Source organism: Varanus komodoensis, unplaced genomic scaffold, assembly GCF_004798865.1.
Source record: "Varanus komodoensis strain SLA01 unplaced genomic scaffold, ASM479886v1 scaffold7_3, whole genome shotgun sequence".
NCBI lineage: Eukaryota > Metazoa > Chordata > Lepidosauria > Squamata > Varanidae > Varanus > Varanus komodoensis.
Genome location: NW_025336480.1, coordinates 12,188,827 through 12,209,375, shown reverse-complemented (window position 1 = coordinate 12,209,375; position 20,549 = coordinate 12,188,827). Strand labels below are relative to the sequence as shown.

At 40.5% G+C, this 20,549-nt stretch overlaps 1 protein-coding gene across 2 annotated transcripts in view; it reads left to right on the top strand.

Moving 5' to 3' along the window:
- Window positions 1–20,549, top strand: part of LOC123035696 (core histone macro-H2A.1) — a 59,503-nt gene that overhangs the window by 30,698 nt on the left and 8,256 nt on the right. Inside the window, exons 3-7 of one of the 2 annotated variants that reach the window (XM_044454115.1) lie at window positions 3,110–3,216; window positions 3,526–3,723; window positions 5,430–5,537; window positions 15,318–15,408; window positions 20,304–20,393. In XM_044454115.1, coding sequence (XP_044310050.1) covers window positions 3,110–3,216; window positions 3,526–3,723; window positions 5,430–5,537; window positions 15,318–15,408; window positions 20,304–20,393 — 594 coding nt within the window. Of the gene's footprint in view, window positions 1–3,109; window positions 3,217–3,525; window positions 3,724–5,429; window positions 5,538–13,175; window positions 13,276–15,317; window positions 15,409–20,303; window positions 20,394–20,549 lie in introns of both variants that reach the window. The other variant, XM_044454114.1, reaches the window with a different exon arrangement.

The following is a 20,549-nucleotide window of genomic DNA, read 5'->3' as shown; positions in this document are numbered from 1 at the left end:
GCAAGGTTTAATGGAGAGAAAGGAGAGCACTATGTTTGGGCCTGTGGGGCTGAGGAGTACAGAGGAGAGAGGGATGGAATGTTCTGGCAAATTTGCAGGTCCTGCTTATTTTGTCCAATGTCTCTTGGTCTTTGTCTTTCTTCAGCTGATTAACAACAGGAACAATAGAAATAATAGTAAGAACAACAGCATGCTTCATGCTTGTATAGCCCTTTCAAACACTCAGAATATTTCACATGCTTAAAAGAGCCCTGTAAATATTACCATTTCCCTGAATTTCAGATTAAATGGCGTGGGGCACAGTGGCCCGAAGCGAAGGGGGTTTGACTGCCTCTCCACTCAGTAGCCACTCCATTCCTCCAGATCTCAGTTCTCCACAACAAAACTTTGGAAATGCCTCCCTTAAAAAGCATTTTATTCAAGATCGCTCACATTCCAATTATCTGCACGCCTGATTTATGGTTGGGTTATTAATGATAGCTCAGCATTCACATCTGTAAGCCATCAGCTGATGCCAGAGTCAATGAATGAGTAGCACGCACTGGTCTTACTCATAAACTGTTGTGCAGGACTCCATAGGGCAAGGGCATGGGCAGCAAGTGGATGTCCTTACATGGCAGACTTCTACTCCCTGCAGTCTTGACTATTGGCCGTGCTGGCAGGGCCTCCTGGGAGCTGTAGTCTCAAATAGCTGGAGATCTGCCTGCAGCCCACCTCTCCTCTATGGCACATTAGCCTACCAGGACCCCCATAGTGCCTTGCCCTGCTTTAGAAGGGAAACCCGTGCTCTTCTGTGTTTGCTCTGGCCATTATTATGCTTCTGAGCTTAAGCACTGTAGTTTCTTTCTACCACTGGAGATGGTTTGACTTATGGTAGCCAGGGCACACTGGACACAGGTGAGAAAGAAACCAGAAGTGGGCTCCCTGGAGTATCCGGAGCAGGTAGAGCGCAACAGGTATTTATCTGCCTTAAATATGTGGTGTTAGGTTGATTCGCTTGCCACAATTCTGGACAAGAAGCAGTAATAGCAAAATGATTTCTATATGTTGTCTGGAATGTCAATAAGTGAATTTGCCCTGTATATTGCACTTACAAGGATATTATGAGTAATAACAGTGCCTCACTGAAATGACATTCAGTATTTCATTAACTTTTTAGGTTTCACATTTAAGTTGTGTCTTTCATAAATTTTTTAGCCACGTATATCTGAAATCATTTTAGTTATCAGTCAAGGACACTGAAAATACTGTAATACATACTGAAAATACATTTATCATTGATAAAAGTCATCTGCAATTTGTCTAGTAGGTGAACAGTTTTCCAATAAGTGTTTATCACAGGAACTGTGATTATAGTAGGAATGTTATCAAGGTCAGCCTAGCCAGTACTGAACTTAAGTGTTTATATGGTGTGATCTATGGTTCAATGGCTTCCTTTGTTCCCACATATCCCTGGAAATCAAGCATCTACTGATTTTACTTATGCACTGAAGCAACTTCTAGTGATATTAGTGAAAAGGGGAGACATTATTAAAATACATATTAATATTTGGGACATTTTAACAGTGGTAAAACAGATAAAATAAAACAGATTATCAAAGCCTCAATTATTGAAATATGGAATATTTATTACAGTGCCACCCTATGCATAACTGTGCAGATGCAGGTCCCACAGTGTTCCTTGAGCTTACTCTCAAATCAGTATGACTAGGATTGTGGCTCTGTGTACAGTGCTATAGGTAGCCCCAAACTTGCTGAGGGGAAGGAGTAGCAGAGACACACACTGCCTCTTCTCACCTCCAGCTTGGCATATTTGCTAGCCAGCCATTTTTTCCTGTTTAGCACTTGTGCTTGGGAAGATGAGGGAAAGAAGCTATGGGGACACAGGACAGCTTATATCGTGGCCTCTGCAGGTTTCTCCTCACCCCACTCTCTGCAGTGCCCCAATTTCTCCCATTCCAAGGTTGGGTTCCCAGCCTCAAAGAGGCAGCTGGTGCTTCTTTCCATGCCAGCCACAAGGCTGGGAGGGGGAGAACAGCATGGATTCCCAGCTCTGAGGTCAAAGGTCTGTCTTCAGGCTTGGATCTGGGAATCTAAAGGGTCCTGTGGCACCTACAGAATATCTGAGTGAACATACTAAAAATATAAGAAGGGAATGTGGCTCTTTCATGATGGAATAAATCTTTAATCTGCTGAATATTCTGTTTGTACTAGTGTGCAAAACTCTCTTGCTTGCCTCTCTAACGTGCATTTGAGATCTTTTAAGAATAAAATATGGAAGATGAAAGCTGTTGCATTCCTCTTTACAAAGGACAGTTTACCAGTTGCTTTTGTTTTGTTTTAAAGGAAAGTTCCTTCAATTGTTTTTTTTTAATCTGAGAATAGCTATTTCCTATCTCTTTAGTTCATCATTTTTAATATCTTTGTCTAAAGGTTTTGAAGCTGACAACAGTTGCCTAGCTCCTCATCTTAGCATGTATAATAATAAAACTTTAGAATGTACAACAATCAAGCTTAAAAGATCTCCAAAGTGATAATCTATTAATAGCCTACTGACTTGAGTTTTCTGCGGTTCACAGGAGCAGTGCGCTCCACTTCAGTACATCCCTTTCACAGTTCAGTGTTAAAGTATGCCGGAAGCAGGAATATGGATCCCTCTTAATTTTAATCAATATTCTTGTCTTAAGTGGAAATCTTGAGCACACTTGCTAGGTAACAAGGAATATCGAGCTACACAAGCCTTACTTCTGAGTAAATATACTTGGAGTTACATTATAAATATGACCTCTCTAAAACAAGCAAAGTTGAACTAAGAAAAACAAAGAACATTAAAGTTCTTTCTGTATGAGACAGATTTAATGTAGGATATTAACTGCTGTGCCTTTTAATAAATCGGGAGGATTAGTAATGGATCCAGCTGTACACATCTGTGATTACAATCCATTACTAAATTATTCTGCGGTTTCTGAACATGAGGTACGAGGAGCGGCAGGTGGCTGCCTACCTTCAGTCAGCTGCTAGAAAATTGATTATACACAACTTGATTAGCCTTATTCACCAAAAACAGTTCATTTTGTGTTAATTAAGAAGGTTTTATCTTCCTTGGCAGCGGAAATTCTTGAATTGGCTGGAAATGCAGCACGAGACAACAAAAAGGGTCGCGTGACACCTAGGCATATCCTGTTGGCTGTAGCAAATGATGAAGAATTAAACCAGGTAAAAAGAGATTCCTTTGTATGAGGATTTCCTTTTGATTCTTTCCTTTTCTATGCCTTAGTTTTCTTTCCGCAGAGTTGTAATTCAAGACTTATACAGTAGTCTGACTTAATTACATGACTGGGAAATGTATCAGCAACTGTTCAGGCGGAAAGCAGCATGTCACCTCAGGCCTCAGATAAAGCGGGATCTTTTGATCCATGCATTTCTGTATCTATGTCTTCCGTAGCATGGTGTCTGGGCTCTACTCTGCTTCTCTAGTTTGAAAGCTGCTCAGAAGTGCCTTTCTTTTTTTTATTTCCTTTTAAGCTATTGAAAGGCGTCACCATAGCTAGCGGTGGTGTGTTACCAAATATTCATCCAGAATTATTGGCAAAGAAGCGGGGATCAAAAGGAAAACTAGAAGCCATCATCACTCCACCCCCAGCTAAAAAGGCAAAATCTCCATCACAGAAGAAAACCACAGCAAAGAAAACAGGTGGCAAGAAAGGAGCAAGAAAGTCTAAGGTACTCTTCCGTTTTGCATCAACTCCGAAATAAGTCTTCTTTGGCTCAGCGAGACTAACAAGACCATATACAATAGGACTCTGCTGCTAGCCCTTATCGTAGATTTCCTTCTTCTGGTTGGCAGTGGGAGACCTGATCTGAACTCCCTCCTCAAGAGAACAGTGCCCACATACTGTTCATCCTGATTTTGCTGTGTCCAAGTTAGCAGCGCTCTAGGTTCTGGTGCTGAAATATCAGAGGGGAATGGAGCTCGGCATAAGGCAGTGGGAAGTTATTTAAAAGAGGCATATCTACTGCAGTGCTTCCCAACCTTCTTTCACTTGTGCACTCCTTGGCAGCCCATTTCCATAAATTGTACCCTTCCTATTAGCATAATGTAATTAATATAGTTGCCGTTATTTCTGCCGTTATTCTTTTTTTGGCATACCCGTAAATGCCCTGGTTCATATGCCAGGGTATACATGTACCCCAGCTTGGGAAATGACTGATCTACTGTGATGGGAAGATGCACTGGGTTTCCAGAACAAGCAGCCCCAACTATCAGCAGAGAGGTCATTTCCCCTAAGCCTACATATGGACATCCTACCCCTTCCCCCAGTCCTCCTTTCAGAACTAGGTGTGGGAATACTCACAGAAAAAGGGGAAGTTGGAATACCATATATACCAGTGTATAAGATGACCCTTGAAATTGGAAATAGTGAGGCAGAAATCGGGGGGTGGGGGTTCTTATATGCCAAGGGAAATTTTTTCATCAGAGGAGGACCACTGTGTCCATGGGGGATAGGTTCTAAGTCCCCCCCCCCCATGGATGACTAAAACCACAAGACCCCTGCAAAAGGGGAAAACTGAATATCTCTGGCAACTCTGTTTGGGGATGCCAAACTCTTGGTCTCAGCACTAGCCAGCCTCATTCATATATTTTGTCTCTCAGTGGATGCAAAGACTCTAGATATATTCATGGTCTTTTTCAAGAGATATTTGCTGTTTTTTCCTATAGACATACCTGCATAAATTGGTGTATACAGGACCCTTGAAATTGGAAATAGTGAAGCAAAAGTTGGGAGCCATCTTATATGCCCCTCATATGACAAACAGAAAAACAGCCTAAATTGGTGAATATTTCATGGAGTTTGACTGTTCAGGGTGCATATTTATTTCATTATACAAATGTAAAGGTATGCAGCACTAAGAAAGGCTAAAATTCCATATTGGTATTGCAGATTCAGAGAATTACAATGATTATTCAGATTCTGACTTTTAATATAATCTTGACAAATACAGTTTTACAAATTTACATGTGTGATTCCAATTTGACATCCTAATCACTGCTAGCTTTTGACAGAATCTAACAATGGCATTCTTTGTAGTCTTGCATAAACGTATATGTTGTGGTGACCTGCCCAGGGAGCTTCAGCTGTTGGACAGTATAGAAAATGAATGAATGAATGAATGAATGAATGAATGAATGAATCCTGCTTTTCAGCAGGTAGGAAATAAGTAAGTGCCACATGGGACTGGGAGCAAAGACTGGGACTGAAGTGGGAGCAAAGACTGTGCTCACTGCCTTGCATGGGGCATCTTCAGTACAGAGGCAGTTGCTCCATCCACTTCTGAGAAGTATATATAATTAGTTGTGGTGTCATATCTGTTTCAGTGTTGTGTTTACTAACTGATAGATTGATTGCTGATTGATTTTGCATGAGAAGAAACAGGGAGAAGTCAGCAAATCAGCAAGTGCTGACAGCACAACAGAAGGCACCCCAACAGATGGTTTCACTGTCCTGTCTACTAAAAGTCTATTCCTTGGGCAGAAGGTAGGTTTCCTCTATTTATTCACATTATTTTTATACGTAGTGTGACTTAGATGGTACAATAGATTGGCATGCCTCTGTCCTCGTGATCCTCCATAAGCCAAGGAGAATACATCTGGAAAAATGCCTCTTTTGAAACATAGACATCCTCTCAGAATACTCTATATGATGTAGAAAATACGGAATACTCCTGCTGCTCTCTGATTAGAACTGTTGTGCCAACAGGGCCCACCATTTGTGCACCAGAAAGCAGCAGTTCCAAAAGCAACCCTGAAAACTAGCAGCAGCCCAGTTTCCAGTTTGTGTCAGGACTCTTTTGGCAAACTCTGCTGACCTGCCTTGTTCAGAAAAGACCATTTCCATCATTTCGGGTTGGCTTTAGAACTGCTAGTGATGGTCGCACTAGCACATGGGCAGACTTGGATGTTAGCCTATATTTTTTAAATTGGAATGTTCTATTTTTATTGATTGATTGATTGATTGTATAACAACATTACAAATTAAAAACAGACAGGTCCATGCTCCCAAGGAAATTACAATCTAAACAAAATACCAAAAGGAGCAGAGGAAGAGATAAGGGTAGCAAGGGGTGAGAAGGAAAATGCAATTACATGAACCTGAGACATAATTGTAGTCAGGAATGAAGGATAACACAAAGGCCCCTCACAGTTTTGCAAAATTTGAAAGAGGAGAAAGTCATAGTGTCACATACATATTCATGGAGCTGAGCATAGGCAGACAGGAAGGGAAAAAAAGCCTTCAGGTGACTTACGGAAGCAGGCTTGGAGGGCCAAAGCCAGAGGCAAAAATCAAATGGAGAAAAGGGCAAGAAGGACAGTGGCTGAGTCCACACAACACAACAAGTGACCCTGTGTGGCTAGCATGGTTCATGTTTTTTTGCCCTGATCTACCTTTCCATCCTCTCCACTCAGTCCTCCCTCTGCTGGCACATATCCCATCAGCCACTATGATACAAGTGAAATGGCTTTGCGAGAGAGAGGCCATGCTATGGTAATCTGAATTTGCAAGGCCCTGCTGAAACATATATTTATTGTATATTTTATTATATGCCATCCCGAGACGCTAGTGGTGGCCAGGTAGAAAAGCTTTTAATAAATAAATAAATAAATAAATTTCTATAACATATACAGTATATACCAGGAATGTGGGATCCTATTTTCCCTAGTACATATAATTTGGGCTTTAAAGGCCAGGAAGTACTTGAAAGCAAACCTCTGAATTCAATAAACGTATCTGTGTAGCAGACATTCAGTGCTCCTTGCAATTTATCGGGCATGCAGTATAGGGTACTAAAGCCCTGTTCAGGCACACAGTAGACTGTGTGGGGCAGTGCACCCTGACGCCTTCTCCCAACAAGCCCATGTCCATTTCCAGCCTTTGTGCATTGAAGGGAGTTTCTATGCCTGTTTGCCTGCAATCCGCACAAGCTTTTTGAGTACCTGAATAGCAATTGCAGCCAAGAATCAAGTTACCTGTTGTTCTTATTCAAGCCACACTTCTCTGCCCCCAGCTGGAAACACCCATCTTGGTGAGGGAATGGGGAGGAAGGCATGGTCAAAGGGTTGAGGTCACATTAAAGAAGCTTCTCTCCCCGTTTCTCCCAAGCAAGTCTTCCACCACCTCACAGCAGTGTTATAAGCCAAACACAGAATTTGGAACTCCTTATTGACCTGAAACGTGTTGCTACACTCTTACTGAAGGGATGGAAGAATGAGTATGAAATGGTATAGCAGCCTATACAAGCCTGACGTTAATCCTACATTTTGATGAGAAAATGTAGGATTAAATGTAGAAAATTGGAGTCTTACACATTCTTTACAAAAATCATGAATCTTAGATGCAGTTTAGTAGATATATGTTTTCATTATTTCATACTGAAATAATAATATTTACCAGAGACAAAAGTAGCTTTAAGCAGAATTGCTAGATGTGTATTTGATCTTCAAAGACATATTTTCACAAAGTTATAGAAGGTTTAGGTATTTGCACTAAGAAATGTTATCATTTTTACTAGTCTTTGCTTTTCAACACAAGTCAATATTTTGCATGTCTATCAACCTCTAACATTTTTTATTCCACTGATATGAAGATGACTCTAATACTCTGTTAATCTATGTCTATCAAATATTAAAAGCTACATTTGGTTCTCATACAGGTAGTCCCCAGGTTATGAACATCTGGGTTATGAAGAACCCATACCTATGAACACACAGGCTTTCGTAAACCCTAAATGACTATTTCCAGCAATAAGACATGAATATCTCTAGGGAATTATGCAATGTGTTTGGCGACATGTGGTCCGTGGCTGCATAGTTCCTACAGTATCCACAGCTTTTCATTCTGCAGCGTCAGCTTGAGCATACTCAAGCCAGTGCGTTTCGGGACACATGCAGGGTGTGTGGTTCCCCTTTGGTTTTTCTTTAGCATTTCCCCTTGTAAAGCAAGCCCTGCCGCAAGTACATTTATAATGAGAAAAACTGTGGCTGTACAAACAAACCTTGAGGCCTACTTCAAGAAAGTGACTCCAGTGCTAACCTCCCCCCCACGCCCCCAGCAGCTCCAGGTCCACCTCCATCATCATTAGTTAATGCTAATGTTCCATCAAGAATGTTGTAAACTGTTTTAAGAACTGCTTTTTTTAAACAATAAGGCATACCTACACACATGCACACAGACTCTCTCTCTCTCTCACCAGTACCTGTAGTTACATTATTATTACTGTATTATTATCATTATTACAATGCTGTATTGTGTTTTACATGTTTTATCAAATATGCAACAGTTTTATATGCATGGAAAATATAATACATATTACACATCTGGTAAGCAACTCGTCTTACATACAAATTCACCTTAAGAACATTTTGAGGCATGGAACTTGTACATAACCCGGGGACTAACTGTATATTGTTAAGAATAATGGTATATGAAGAAATGTAGCTTACTTTGGAGTTAGTGTTTTAAGGATACAGACTATATTGGAATCCAAAGAGCCAAGCAACTAGGTCTGTGTGTCCAAAATGGTTTGGGGCTTGTGCTTTCCACATGTGCAGCTCCTCACTGCACTGGCAAACCAATTTTTAAAACTGAGAAACTTTCCAAAGCAGATTGAAAGTTGACATTGGCTGTGTCTAAAGTAGCTCTTTGGATCCTGACTTGTCTATATTGGATTATTCCTTGGATATAGGATATTTTCACTCTTAGAAGATATGCTTGGGTTTATTGATCTTGGTGCTCAACCTCTACTGGATAAAATTATAATTATAGTCTTTTTAATTGTAAAGTATTAAACATGTCAGAACTGAACCAGCCACAGTACTTCAGTGCATTTTCATGTGGCAAAAGCAGCCATATAAGTTTGGCCCTGCTGATTATAATTAAGTGTTCTTCCTGGATAGAACTCATCTCATTCAGTTTTAAGCAAACCTCTTCTCAACCCTCTTGATCCTGTCATTGCTCAGCTGCTAGCAAGATGTATGCCGGCCATTAAGAAAATTAATGCTACAGCCCTTTATGCACTTAGCTGGGAGTTAGCCCCATTGAATACAGTGATCCTTACTTCTGAGTAGCCATGTCTAAGATGAGGGCTCTTGGAGGCCATGTGAACTGGGCAGTATATGGTGGTCATAGATGGCGACTTCCATGATGGTTGTTGCACTTTTTCCACCCGCCTGAGTCAACAAAATCATCCCATGTGCGGCCCAGTTCAGACCAGCATTTCTCCACGTGTTGTAAGCATCAGCCTAATGCTGGGGAGGGAGAGTGAATGCTGTAGTTTTAGAAAAGAGGGAACGCTTACCTTTTGCCTTGCTTTCATGGCTATGGTCAGACTGCTTAGAGTGCGGGGATTTCTTGTTCCTGTCTGTATGCAGAGAGATGTCCCGCTATGTAATGAAATGTTCCCATGAATCCGCAGAGCAAAAGGGAAGCCTTTTCCAATACAATAGGTAACAGGGGCATTCCCATGTTTGGTTACACAGACAGCGGAATACCACTACACACGGCTATTTGTGTGCTCGGTGCAGGTCTCTTCCTCTTTCCTTGTTGCAGTAGTTGAAGAAGGGATCTTTAAGTATTATTTTATTTATGCCCATGCACTTGTCTCACCGGTTTGGTGTGACAGGCTACATTTCAGTGCATATTTATGATGTATGCTATTAAAGTCAGTAGGATTTAAGTATGTGCACTGGTGAACATAACATGTGGGAACTCATAAGTGAGGTTAAGTGATCAAGATAACTAGGGTTGTCTGCGAGATCATACGGTCTCTTCTGTTGTGGGCAAATTCCCTCCTCCCTTCTCTGACTACCTTACTTTCACTAAGACTTGCATCTTTCAGAAGTGGTTAAAGCTGCTGCCAGCACAATTAACCAGAGCTTAAAGTTGGTTAACAACTATATGTTTCATGCTCACACCTGTAGGAAATCTGTGACACTGTTCATTAAAACAACAAGCTGTTCTGGAAGAAGGGAAGTTAGAGCAAAGACGTATTAGGGGACAGGAGTGCTTACCCCTGCTCTCTTGCCAAGTCTCTTTTTTTAATTCCTGCCAGAGTTCTACCCATATTGTTGTTGGCGTAGAAAAACACCCTTGGAAACCCACTAGGGCTGGGTGAATCACTTATGGGGAGAGATATAGCAGACTGGGAAAGGGCCCAGGACTTGCTCTTTCTTCCCAATTTCTCATATCAGCTTCTCATTTTGGAAACAGACTCTTACCAGCAGTGTTGTATGACATGTAGGTAACACTTGTTGGGCAGAGAGAATTTGCAGCAGCAAAGGAATGGGGGAAGAGGTGCACCTTATTCTGTGGTCCACTCCTTCTTTCAGAGTGACAATTAAGTGGCCTCAATTAGCCCTCTGTCATTAATTGCAATTAGGTCTACACCAGCCCATGTACTGTAGCCACACTGACTGTTATAGGAAGTTATTTTTTTCCAAATAAGGGATTACTCAAGTTCCATCAATGATTTTAATTTCCCTTTACCAGAACACATAGCCAAAAATCTTTCCTCCACTACCATGTAGAATATTCCTAGTTAAAAGGGAATTAAGGGTACAATTCTATATCCACTTACCTGGGAATAAGCACCACGGGGTTCTGAGTAGAAATGTATAGGATGGCATTGTAAGCTATGTGTGTCACCCAGAAAACTGCAGGTGTGTCCAGACACAGGAGAAATTTCTTGACTGGAAAATGTTAGTCTGCAAACCCAAAGAATTAGAAAGGTGTGCATTTGCTACGAAATCTCATGGAATAGCCTTTCCCAATTTAGTACCCTCCAGATGTGTAGGATTTCAACTATGGCTTATAAGGATGGATGTTGTAGTCCAACACATCTGGAAGGTGGCCGGTGTGGGAAAATTGGCATAGAATATTGACGGTTAGGATACAGACACACTATTGATACATAGAGGGCAATTAATAACTAAATATTCTTAGGTTTTCTGTACAGTACTTCACAAATTCTTCTCCCATGAAATCTTTCTTCAGTGTTAGTTGGATTTGATTTTTTTCCTTCCCCATGCTCCCCGTTTTTTCTTTTTGACAATCCCAGTTGTCAAACACAAGGCTCAAACGGTAGAGTTAAGAAACTCATAGAAATTGTTAGAAGGGCATAATATAATTGCCGAGTCACAGTTAATGGTTACAAGCAGGATTTTGCACAGTTAATTCTAATTCAGAAAATTTATCCATATTTTTTTTCAATATGGAGGAATTAAAATGTGAGGGCACTGGGTTTTTTTAGATTCATCTCTGATTTTCGTATCTGTAACGCTCCCTTCATTTCATTAAATCTTTGTTTCCACTTTGAGGATTGGACTACTGGGCCTATGTTTTTTGCACTGTTTTTTTTTAGTTGCAAAATTGTTTTTGTACTTTTTCTTCACATCTTCAACAACAATAATAAAGGTCCCATTTTAGAGAAAGTTAGTAGCACACATTAACTGTGAAAGCAGTCAGCTTTAGGTTGTTTGTTACTATCAGGTATCATTGATCGCAATGGGATTAACGTGCCACTAACTTGCCTTAAAGTTGGGTCCCTGTGATTTCAAAGTTCTGTGAGATGGTTTTTCTTGTGTGTATTAATCTAAAAGGGAAAAATGTTAGTACATCTTTGCTAACACTTTCACAACCAATCAGATTTCTTGCATGGTTAGAGCTTGGGTTGTTTGTTGTTCAGAGTGGCTTGTGGAGAATATTTAAGTATTCTCATTATTCTATTTAATTCTTATTATTCAATTATTTTATTTAAAGTTATTTTAAACTGTTTTGGGGGTGGACCCTTAATGAACATGTTTTCTTCAAATTGCTTCATTGTCAGATTTGGTGAAGTGAAGGACTCATCCTATAGTAATTGTGAGCCAGAGTTCCCAAAACTGTGTACGTATGTCAGGCCAAATCAAATTAAAGTGCTGAGAGAGAGAGAACAGACAGACAGACAGACCAGATATAAAATGTAATGCAGCAAATGGCAGGGTTAGATTTAGACATTATGGATGTTTTACAAATGTACTTTGAAGTAATAGGGTACATTTTCCAAAAGCCACATGCTATAGCACTCCCTTAGGGATGCTGAACAGAATACACAATATATCCTGCATTAAAATTCCATGTCCTTGGAAACCTAGCATGTAAGGGAAATGGACTCTAAATTAACCTTCCTCTTGGTGCACTAGTTTTCTGTGTGAACAGTTTGTACATGTATAGAGAAGTTCTTTAGCTGATCTTAAAGATCATGCAAAAAGAAGGTAAGTAGGGAATGTAGGGCTTTATCATATAGAATCAGGAGTATTAATTCTGATGGAACAAAGGGTACATTCTCTGCCCATGTGATCGGAAAGTGCTGGAACATGCTAGAGCTTGTCCCTCAGGTCGCAGAGGGGAGACAAGGGAGGACGATACACTGGAGGAAGAGTGTTTTGCTGGAGTGTCCCCCTTTCTCCCTCATTGCATGGACACAGGGAATGTCTAAACAGGACTATGGAGTCCAGGGACACTAGCAAACTACATACTGTACTGGTTTGATCCCCTACTACAATATCCTGCCAAGTGATAAGGAGATGTCTTAAAAACACATTATATTTTTTATTAGAGTGTTAAAGAAAAACAGGGCACAGTTTCCTCTAAGAACTGATATACCCTCTTTCCATCTATTTATTTATTGTATGCCCCTTGAACAGAATAATAAATCAGCCAGCCATGTTCCATTTGATGGTAAGGCATACTCTTAGGCCAGTGTAAACAGATTAGATGCATGTATGCAGTTAAATGAACACTTGTAACTACCCTTAATTGAATGCTAAAAACCTCTGGTCCCATGCTCTTGCAGATGTATTCCCATCAGGCATTAAAGTTTGGTAAGCAAAAGTTCTGACCTGACAAACGCTTCCTTTAATGAAGAATCAAGTTTGAGTCTTGGGTTTGAAACATAATTCGGTTTTGTTTGTTTGTTTCTTTGTTTACCAATAACCTCCTTTATGACCTGCCATTTGTTTTGCATATTTGTTTGCAGTGATGCTATCCCCATCTGCGTTGCAAAATCTTACTTTACTGCAGCTTCTCTGTGATTTCCCAACTGTCCTGTTGTTATTTCCCACCTCATGCTTTTCTTTTCAGCTGAACCTTATTCACAGTGAAATCAGTAATTTAGCCGGCTTCGAAGTGGAGGCCATAATCAATCCCACCAATGCTGACATTGACCTTAAAGATGATCTAGGTAAATGGGGAATGGGCTGCCATAACTAACAGTCACATGGAAATTATGGAATTCGTCTATTATTCTCATGTAATAAGCTCAATATTTTACAGCATAATCCTATACACATTTATTAGATACAAGTCCCACTGAGTTCACTGGGGCTTCCTCCCAAGTAAGTGGGTATAGGGTTGCAGCCTTCATTCCTCAAACTACATTTTAGGAGGATACTTATATGCCCAGCTTTCCCTACATAATAGTTGCATGATGACTCGTACCTAAGTAACTCTGAAGTCACTTCAGTATTGTTCCATAATAATCAGATGTGACTGTTGGTTCCTTTGGGAATGTTTCATATATGGATTCTTTGAGGACTCAAATACTGTTTTTATACATATATCATCAAGTTGCTTTCAAACTAAGTAGTTTCTCCATTCTGATTACAGGTTTCTGTTTTCACTGTAGTAAGAAAAAGTAGAAATTGATAGAGCCAATCAAGTTTAATTCAATCAACTTCCTGTTCAGTTATAAACCAATATTATTTTTATGACTGGCTATAGGTTTAAATATTGCTTTCTTCAAGAGGAAGTTTACCTGCCAGAAAGGTATATATTTAATAATATTAATCTCCATGATCTTTTCAAGCAGCTTCTTATTCCATATTTGAATTTAATAATTTATTAATGAAATATCGACTTTAATTCTGCTCATTTTTATAGCATATAGAGTGGTAGATGAAAGGTATGTGAAACACTTTCCTAAACCAGACATCCCTGGAAAATGGTTATGCATTTTTTCTAGTTACCCTCAAATGTAAATTTAAAATAATGACTAACCTATAATTAGAAATGCTATTAGATATTTATGAAAATCTAATGAGATTAATTTAGTATAAATCTGAATATCATGATTTTAAAGTTTTAAATCAACATTTTTCTCAATCCAAAGGAGAATATTAGAAGTGCAATCTAAGCATTTTTACAATGCAATCCTTTACGTGCATATTTGGAAGCAGCAGAACAATCCTAACCCCACAGATCTGCTTGCTTGCAGTTTAGAACAGGGCAGACAAGCCTTTCCACTGGCCAAGTGAAGTTCTGCTAGTGGTGGGCAGGGGAGCATTGCCTACCTTGGAGACCCCAGTTATGCCCATGGAGAACTCCAAAGGCATTAACCAACAGCACTAGCAATAGACCTCAAAACAGATCCATATAGGTCTGTTGCATCCCCAACAACTCCTCATCTTTGGGCTCCTCAGCTATGCAAACTTGCAGCTGGCCAAGCTATTGCCACTTCCCATTGGTTTCAGTGGGGAATTATATTGGTTTCTTAAGGTCTTCAGTGCTAAAAAGTCCTCTCACCTTCCCACCCCAATCAGCCCTAGCCAGTGTGAATCAGCAGGGCCTTGGAAGTAGCTGATGATCCACCAATTCACTCTGCACCTCACCCCGTTTAGGATCGCCCTCCATGTCCCCTTGAGTTCAGTGGGGCTTACTTCCAGGTAAGTGGGTACAGCGTTTTGAAGGCTTAAAGTCTCATGGTTCTGTGGTACAGTTAAGAAACTCATTGATTTCAGTAGGACTTTGGAGAGCATAAACTAGCTGCAACATGGCTCACTTGCAATATGATTAGTCTGTTTACTATGGAAAATAATCAAGAAGAGATGCAAATTGATCACTATCAAAATGGAGAAACCGTTTTTTTTGTTGGGCTTGATGATGTAGTTATCATCATGTTCTGTGAGGTTTCAGTTTTACAGGTTTCTGCAAAGTCAAGAAGGTGCTAGCTGCTCTTAATGCTTCCTTCCTGAAATGCTTGCAGTGTCTTTGGCCTGTTGGTCAAAGCTAAAATTGATGTACTTGACGCTTCTGCACATCCACCTTTCACCCCCACCCCTTTTCTCAGCGTACGGCTGTACACAGATTTCTGGTTTTATTATTGTTTATGGCACACATTCTGGAGCTGAAAGGTAGGAGAACAAGGATGTTGGTACATGCATAAATGTAGTTCCTGTCTGGCTCTTAGACCAACATGGTTGATACACATTTGTTTACCTGTTGTAGTTGCAAGTTGTTCAGGCTGACATTGCCACGATCGACAGTGATGCTGTCGTTCACCCGACAAACTCTGACTTCAACATCGGTGGTGAAGTAGGTAATGGAGAGTTCAGTGCTGCAGAGTTTGTATGTGTGTGCATGACCAATCCGCAGCAACAAGCGTGCCCCCGCTCTGCAGAGCTGCATTCTTTTCTCCCTTCCAGCAGTCCTACCCAATTCCAATCATACCAAGTGCCAAATTCATCAAGTCTAACAGTCTTTCCGCTCGACTATTTTGCACAGACAATCACTTCAGTTCACCTGAGCCTTCCCTGCCTCCGTCACACTGCAATTGATGGTGTTATCGGGAAGGAAGAACGTGTTCACCCTTCATGCACTGCATCAGGGTACAAACCCAGTGCCAGTGGTGCAGTAGCAACTTTGTCTGATGAGCGGGAATAGGAGACCTGGTGGTCCTCTGAGCGTCTCTGCACTGCAGACTGAAACTAGTTCCCTGTCTCCAGATAGCTCTACAGTTATGTGAGAGAGGCCAAAAATCTAACAGAGGCACTCACACCAAACTATGATTCCAGCATCCTTTGGAGGAAGATGTTGCAGTTACACCAGTTCAGGCACTACATTTTTAAAGCTTCGAGCTAGAGTAGCTCTTGTAATTCTGCAGCTAGATTCCATCTCCCCATGCTTGATCACATTTAGGATGCTTTACTCCTAAACCCCAGCACGTTGATGGCTTATGTATTTATTTCTGCAGCATGGAGGTAGGCTAAACATTTGTGGATCGCAAATTCGTATATCTCATAGCTGTATCTGAAGTTCCCAAGCTTTCAGGTGAATTTCGCATCTAGATGCTCAGATCCGATGAGCAGCCGCTAGACCAAGTGATTACACAAAAGCTGGGTCTTGGCTACAGTGAGATGTAAAGTAATCAATGAAGTGATCTGGTGTTGCACACTCAAGCTTAACAGGAGAGTAGATGTAAACAGTCACTTATAGTGTATAGCAATGGGTTAATCCCTAAAATGCCAAGGGACTATCATAAACCCATGCAAAATAGCATCCTTTTAAAAGTGGCCATGTTTCATTAACGCTGGTCTGCCAACCATCTTAACCATAGTCAGTGCCAAGTTCTCATGTTGCTTAAAAAGGGCAACACCAGCTATGGAACTAGTAAAGCCCAAATAAGCCCACAAGAAGCTTATTTTCTTCTTCTTCTTGAAAATATACATTTGACATTTACTGAATCTCTGTACAAGGTAGATCTTTGACTCCTCAGAAGGTACAAAAGCTCATCCTTGGGCATTTTAAGACAGCCCTTATCCAAGCTGCAAACTTGCAACTTTGCACACTACAAATCCTTTATTTGCCCCATTCTTCTTCCCCACATACATGAAAAGTAGTTGTAGCTAGCGTGTGCAAAATCACACATCATAGGCAAAATACATCCGATATCTTAATGAGCTGGGTGAAGGCCAAGTTAGTCATATTCACTTCCAGTGAAATCAACGTGAAAGGTTACTCATTGTTTAAGTGGCACCTCAGACTACTTAGTCTAACTCACTTCTGAAAACTGAAAGTTTGTATTAACTTATCATGAAGAAATACTTTCAAATCATGCCTGCAATTGTGGGGCAGGGTGCTCTTGAAGGAACCTGGATTATTTCATTCTGTAGTTTCCCTATAGCCTGAAGTGCCTGATCCTGCTTAATCTTGGAAGCTAAGCAGGGTCAGACCTGGTTAAAATCTGGATGGGTGACTTAAAATAGTGTGAACCACCCTGAGAGCTTTGGATATGGGTGGTACATAGAAATGTAATAATAATAATAATAATAGTGTACAATCTTCTAAATGCTGTTGACTGCTGGAAGGAAGAACAGAAGTGCACACATGCTTAGCTTCAAATGATTACTTTAATCCATGTAAAGTCCTTTCTAATTGCACCTTGTGTTGGGGAAATATTTTGAAAATTTTACAGACATAAATTTCTGTCTAGACTGTGACACCATTATACAAATGCCTGCTTGGATAGCATGCAACAATGGAATATTCTGTGGGAGTAGCACATATTTTTATTCCCTACTTACCTTTTATTCCACTATGGTGGAAGATGTGACAGAGGCCCATTAACCAGAACCCCTGTTAAGATGGTGTAATGCAAGATTCCATTTCTTTGCCGTGCTCCAAAAAGAGGATTAGACAAATCGAAAAGGGATTAGGCAGATTCATGGAGGATAAGACTGTCAATGGTTATTAGTCACAATGGCTATATATTACCTCCATATCAGAGGTGGTGCGCCCCTCAGTACCTACCAGTTTGTGCTGGAGAATTAGCAAGGGATGGTGCAAACGCATTCATGTCCTTTTTCCAGCTTCCCATAAGTACCTGGCTGATCACTGTGGAAACAGAATGATGGACTAGATAGGCCTCTGGTCTGGTCCCCCATGGCCCATCTGAAGTTCTTAAGCACAACTGTGACATGGCCCTCTATTTAAATACTTTGCTTCCTTTTTGGAGTTGTGCCAAAATGGAATTGTTGATCAGGGCTACTAGATTTTAAAGTATTATTTAAGAGCAACTCATTTTCAATTATGTATTATACACATACACATTTACATATAGATATATAGATAATATACACATACATTTTCTGTCCTAGGCATCAAAATGTCTTGGGTTATTTCAGATGCTGATACATACAGATATTTGGTAGGGAGGAAGAGAAAATTGATGTTCTCATATATTTTATTGATAAATGTGTTAAAATAATCAGAGACAGAATCCAGTAAATAGAGGATTCAAGAATCAAAGCCAAACTGGGATAACAAAACAAAAATAAAACTCAGAAACTACCTTTTTATGAGTCAGATACTCATACAGAATATGGCTATACAGTACTGTAATCATTTTAAATTAGCTTAAAATAAAATATAATTTAAATAAATTAAATTATGTGCATCTTTCAATTCCTTCACACTAGAATCTGCCCTGTCAAACATTCATTTTTGGCTAATATATTTTTACAGGAATTGTAAAAAGTCAAAGTGGTTACCTTAGAGCCATGATTTAGACAGATTCCTTGCTAGATACTGTCCCCAGAAACACTTGTGTCAGGATTGGCACAGGAAGCTGCCTTTCACAGCTCAGTACTGTCTGCAGAGATCGGCTGTGGATCTCCAGGAATTCAGGAAGAAGTCTTGCCCAGCCCTATTTGGGGATCCCAGAGACAGAATTTAGGACTTTTTGCATGCTGTTGAACTTTGCTCCTTGTCTTCAGTTGCTGTGGAGACGATCATATATCTTGCTTATGTTAAAATATTTAAATGTATTGGTTGGACTCCAATCCTGATTTTCCTTCAGGAAACTTGCTCCAATGGTCCCAAGGCAGTTCCCTGTTCATGTAGTAACCAAGATAAGGTCAGCTTAGGTTCAAAAATTCTCTCAGAGCATTTTCATGTCTGTTTGGTACTACTTCTGCAAACACATTAATCTGTGAAGCACAGACCAACTTCCAAGGGAATGAACACAGTCTGGTCCAGCTTATGTAAGCTAAGCAGCACTGGACCCAGTCAAGGCCTGGATGGGACACTGCCTTGGAAAGCCATACACACCGCCTTGTGGAAGAATGGAAGAATAGCATGATATATTTACACTGAACTAATAAATGGAATCCACAGCCAACAAATTAGAGAATGTGTAAGCCATTGAACTAAAATCCATTTTATACAGTTCTTATACTGTAAAATCAGATGAAATGGTACTTTATCAACCGTCTGTCAATATGTGATAGATCTTCAATCACTCACATACTGTGCTTTGATACACAGTCGCAAGTCAAATGCAGCTCACTGAGCATATAATATGTGCACTTCCATCAGAAATCGCAGTCCTGTCCTCCATATCACTAAACTGAATTCATTTCTCAAAGTATAGCAGTATTGTGGCTTTCCATACTAACAGCCTGATCCTATACAGATTTACTGAGACGTAAGTCTTGCTTACGAAGCGTGCATAAGGTTGCAGCCCAGGCTTGTAGATTTCCTTGAAATAAGCTTGATTTACTTCTCAAGTAAATATGTTGATACTTAGGTTGCAGGACTCAATTTGCAAAGTGGCTGCTCAATCCAGAATCAAACCAGTAACAGTGTCACTGTTTTCTTGCCTCGCTACTTGTGTGATCATTAAGCAAACTGCAATGTGATTGGGTGGTTAATTAGGAATAAACGTTTGGGGCTGCTTTATATCTCTTCTGTATGAAAGCAAAGCTGCAAAATAAGATCTAAACATTTAGTGGTGGCCTGCCTCTGTGCGAAATTCAGACCTGAAATCTCAGCTCTGCAGCTCTCTTCCTCGCACACAAGCGGCATTCATCTAGGCTCTTTAGGTGCAGCGAAGGGGTTCAGTAGAGAAATGTGTTCCCTGAAGAATCTCCTTATTACTGAGGCTCTTCCTCTTGGTTAAAGGTGATTCAACAAGCCGGGCAGTTGTCAAGTAAAGCAGCCCGCTGCACTCACAAGACTGTTTCACTCCTGGGGGCCACCTGTTGGGGTCAGGGATGAAGATGAGGTGAGTTTCAAGTTCTTCTTATGGCAAATCTGTCTTTAAAGGAATCTGTAACCAAAGGGGGTCATGCCCTCTAAGGGAAAGAGTTGAGGGATCAGTCCAAGTGCCACAAAAGGAGCATGTTCTCTGGAATGTGTCTACCACCTGGTGCAGAAGAGGTAACTAGAAATGTTACTGCCCTGCTGGTTGACACTGAGAATTGCATCAGTTTCAGATGGAATAACTACATGTGGGAGGGTAACTTTTTAAAAAGAGAGATTGAAAGAGAGAGAGAGAGAGAGCGGGGAAATAGTTATTTCTAGACTAGTCCCTAAAGGTTTAGATCTTACTTTGCAGTCCCCAAAATTTTTTGCTTGGAGAACTCTGTTATGTGCAACCCTCTGACATGATAAATGCTCCTTTCGATGCTCTCTCACTACTCTGTCCTTGTGCAGGAAGCACTTTGGAGAAGAAAGGTGGAAAAGAATTCCTGGAGGCCGTCGTTGAACTTCGCAAAAAGAATGGGCCGTTGGACACAGCAGGAGGTGCAGTTTAAATCCCTGGAAAATGGGGAAATTAAACATCTGTGTGTATCATGGACTCTGGTTTGGTTTAGCTGAAATGTATTTTGAAGATTATGAAAGGGTTATCTGTACCAGCCCATTTGTGAGACCTCTAAGAGAAGGGCACTGTGGGCTTTG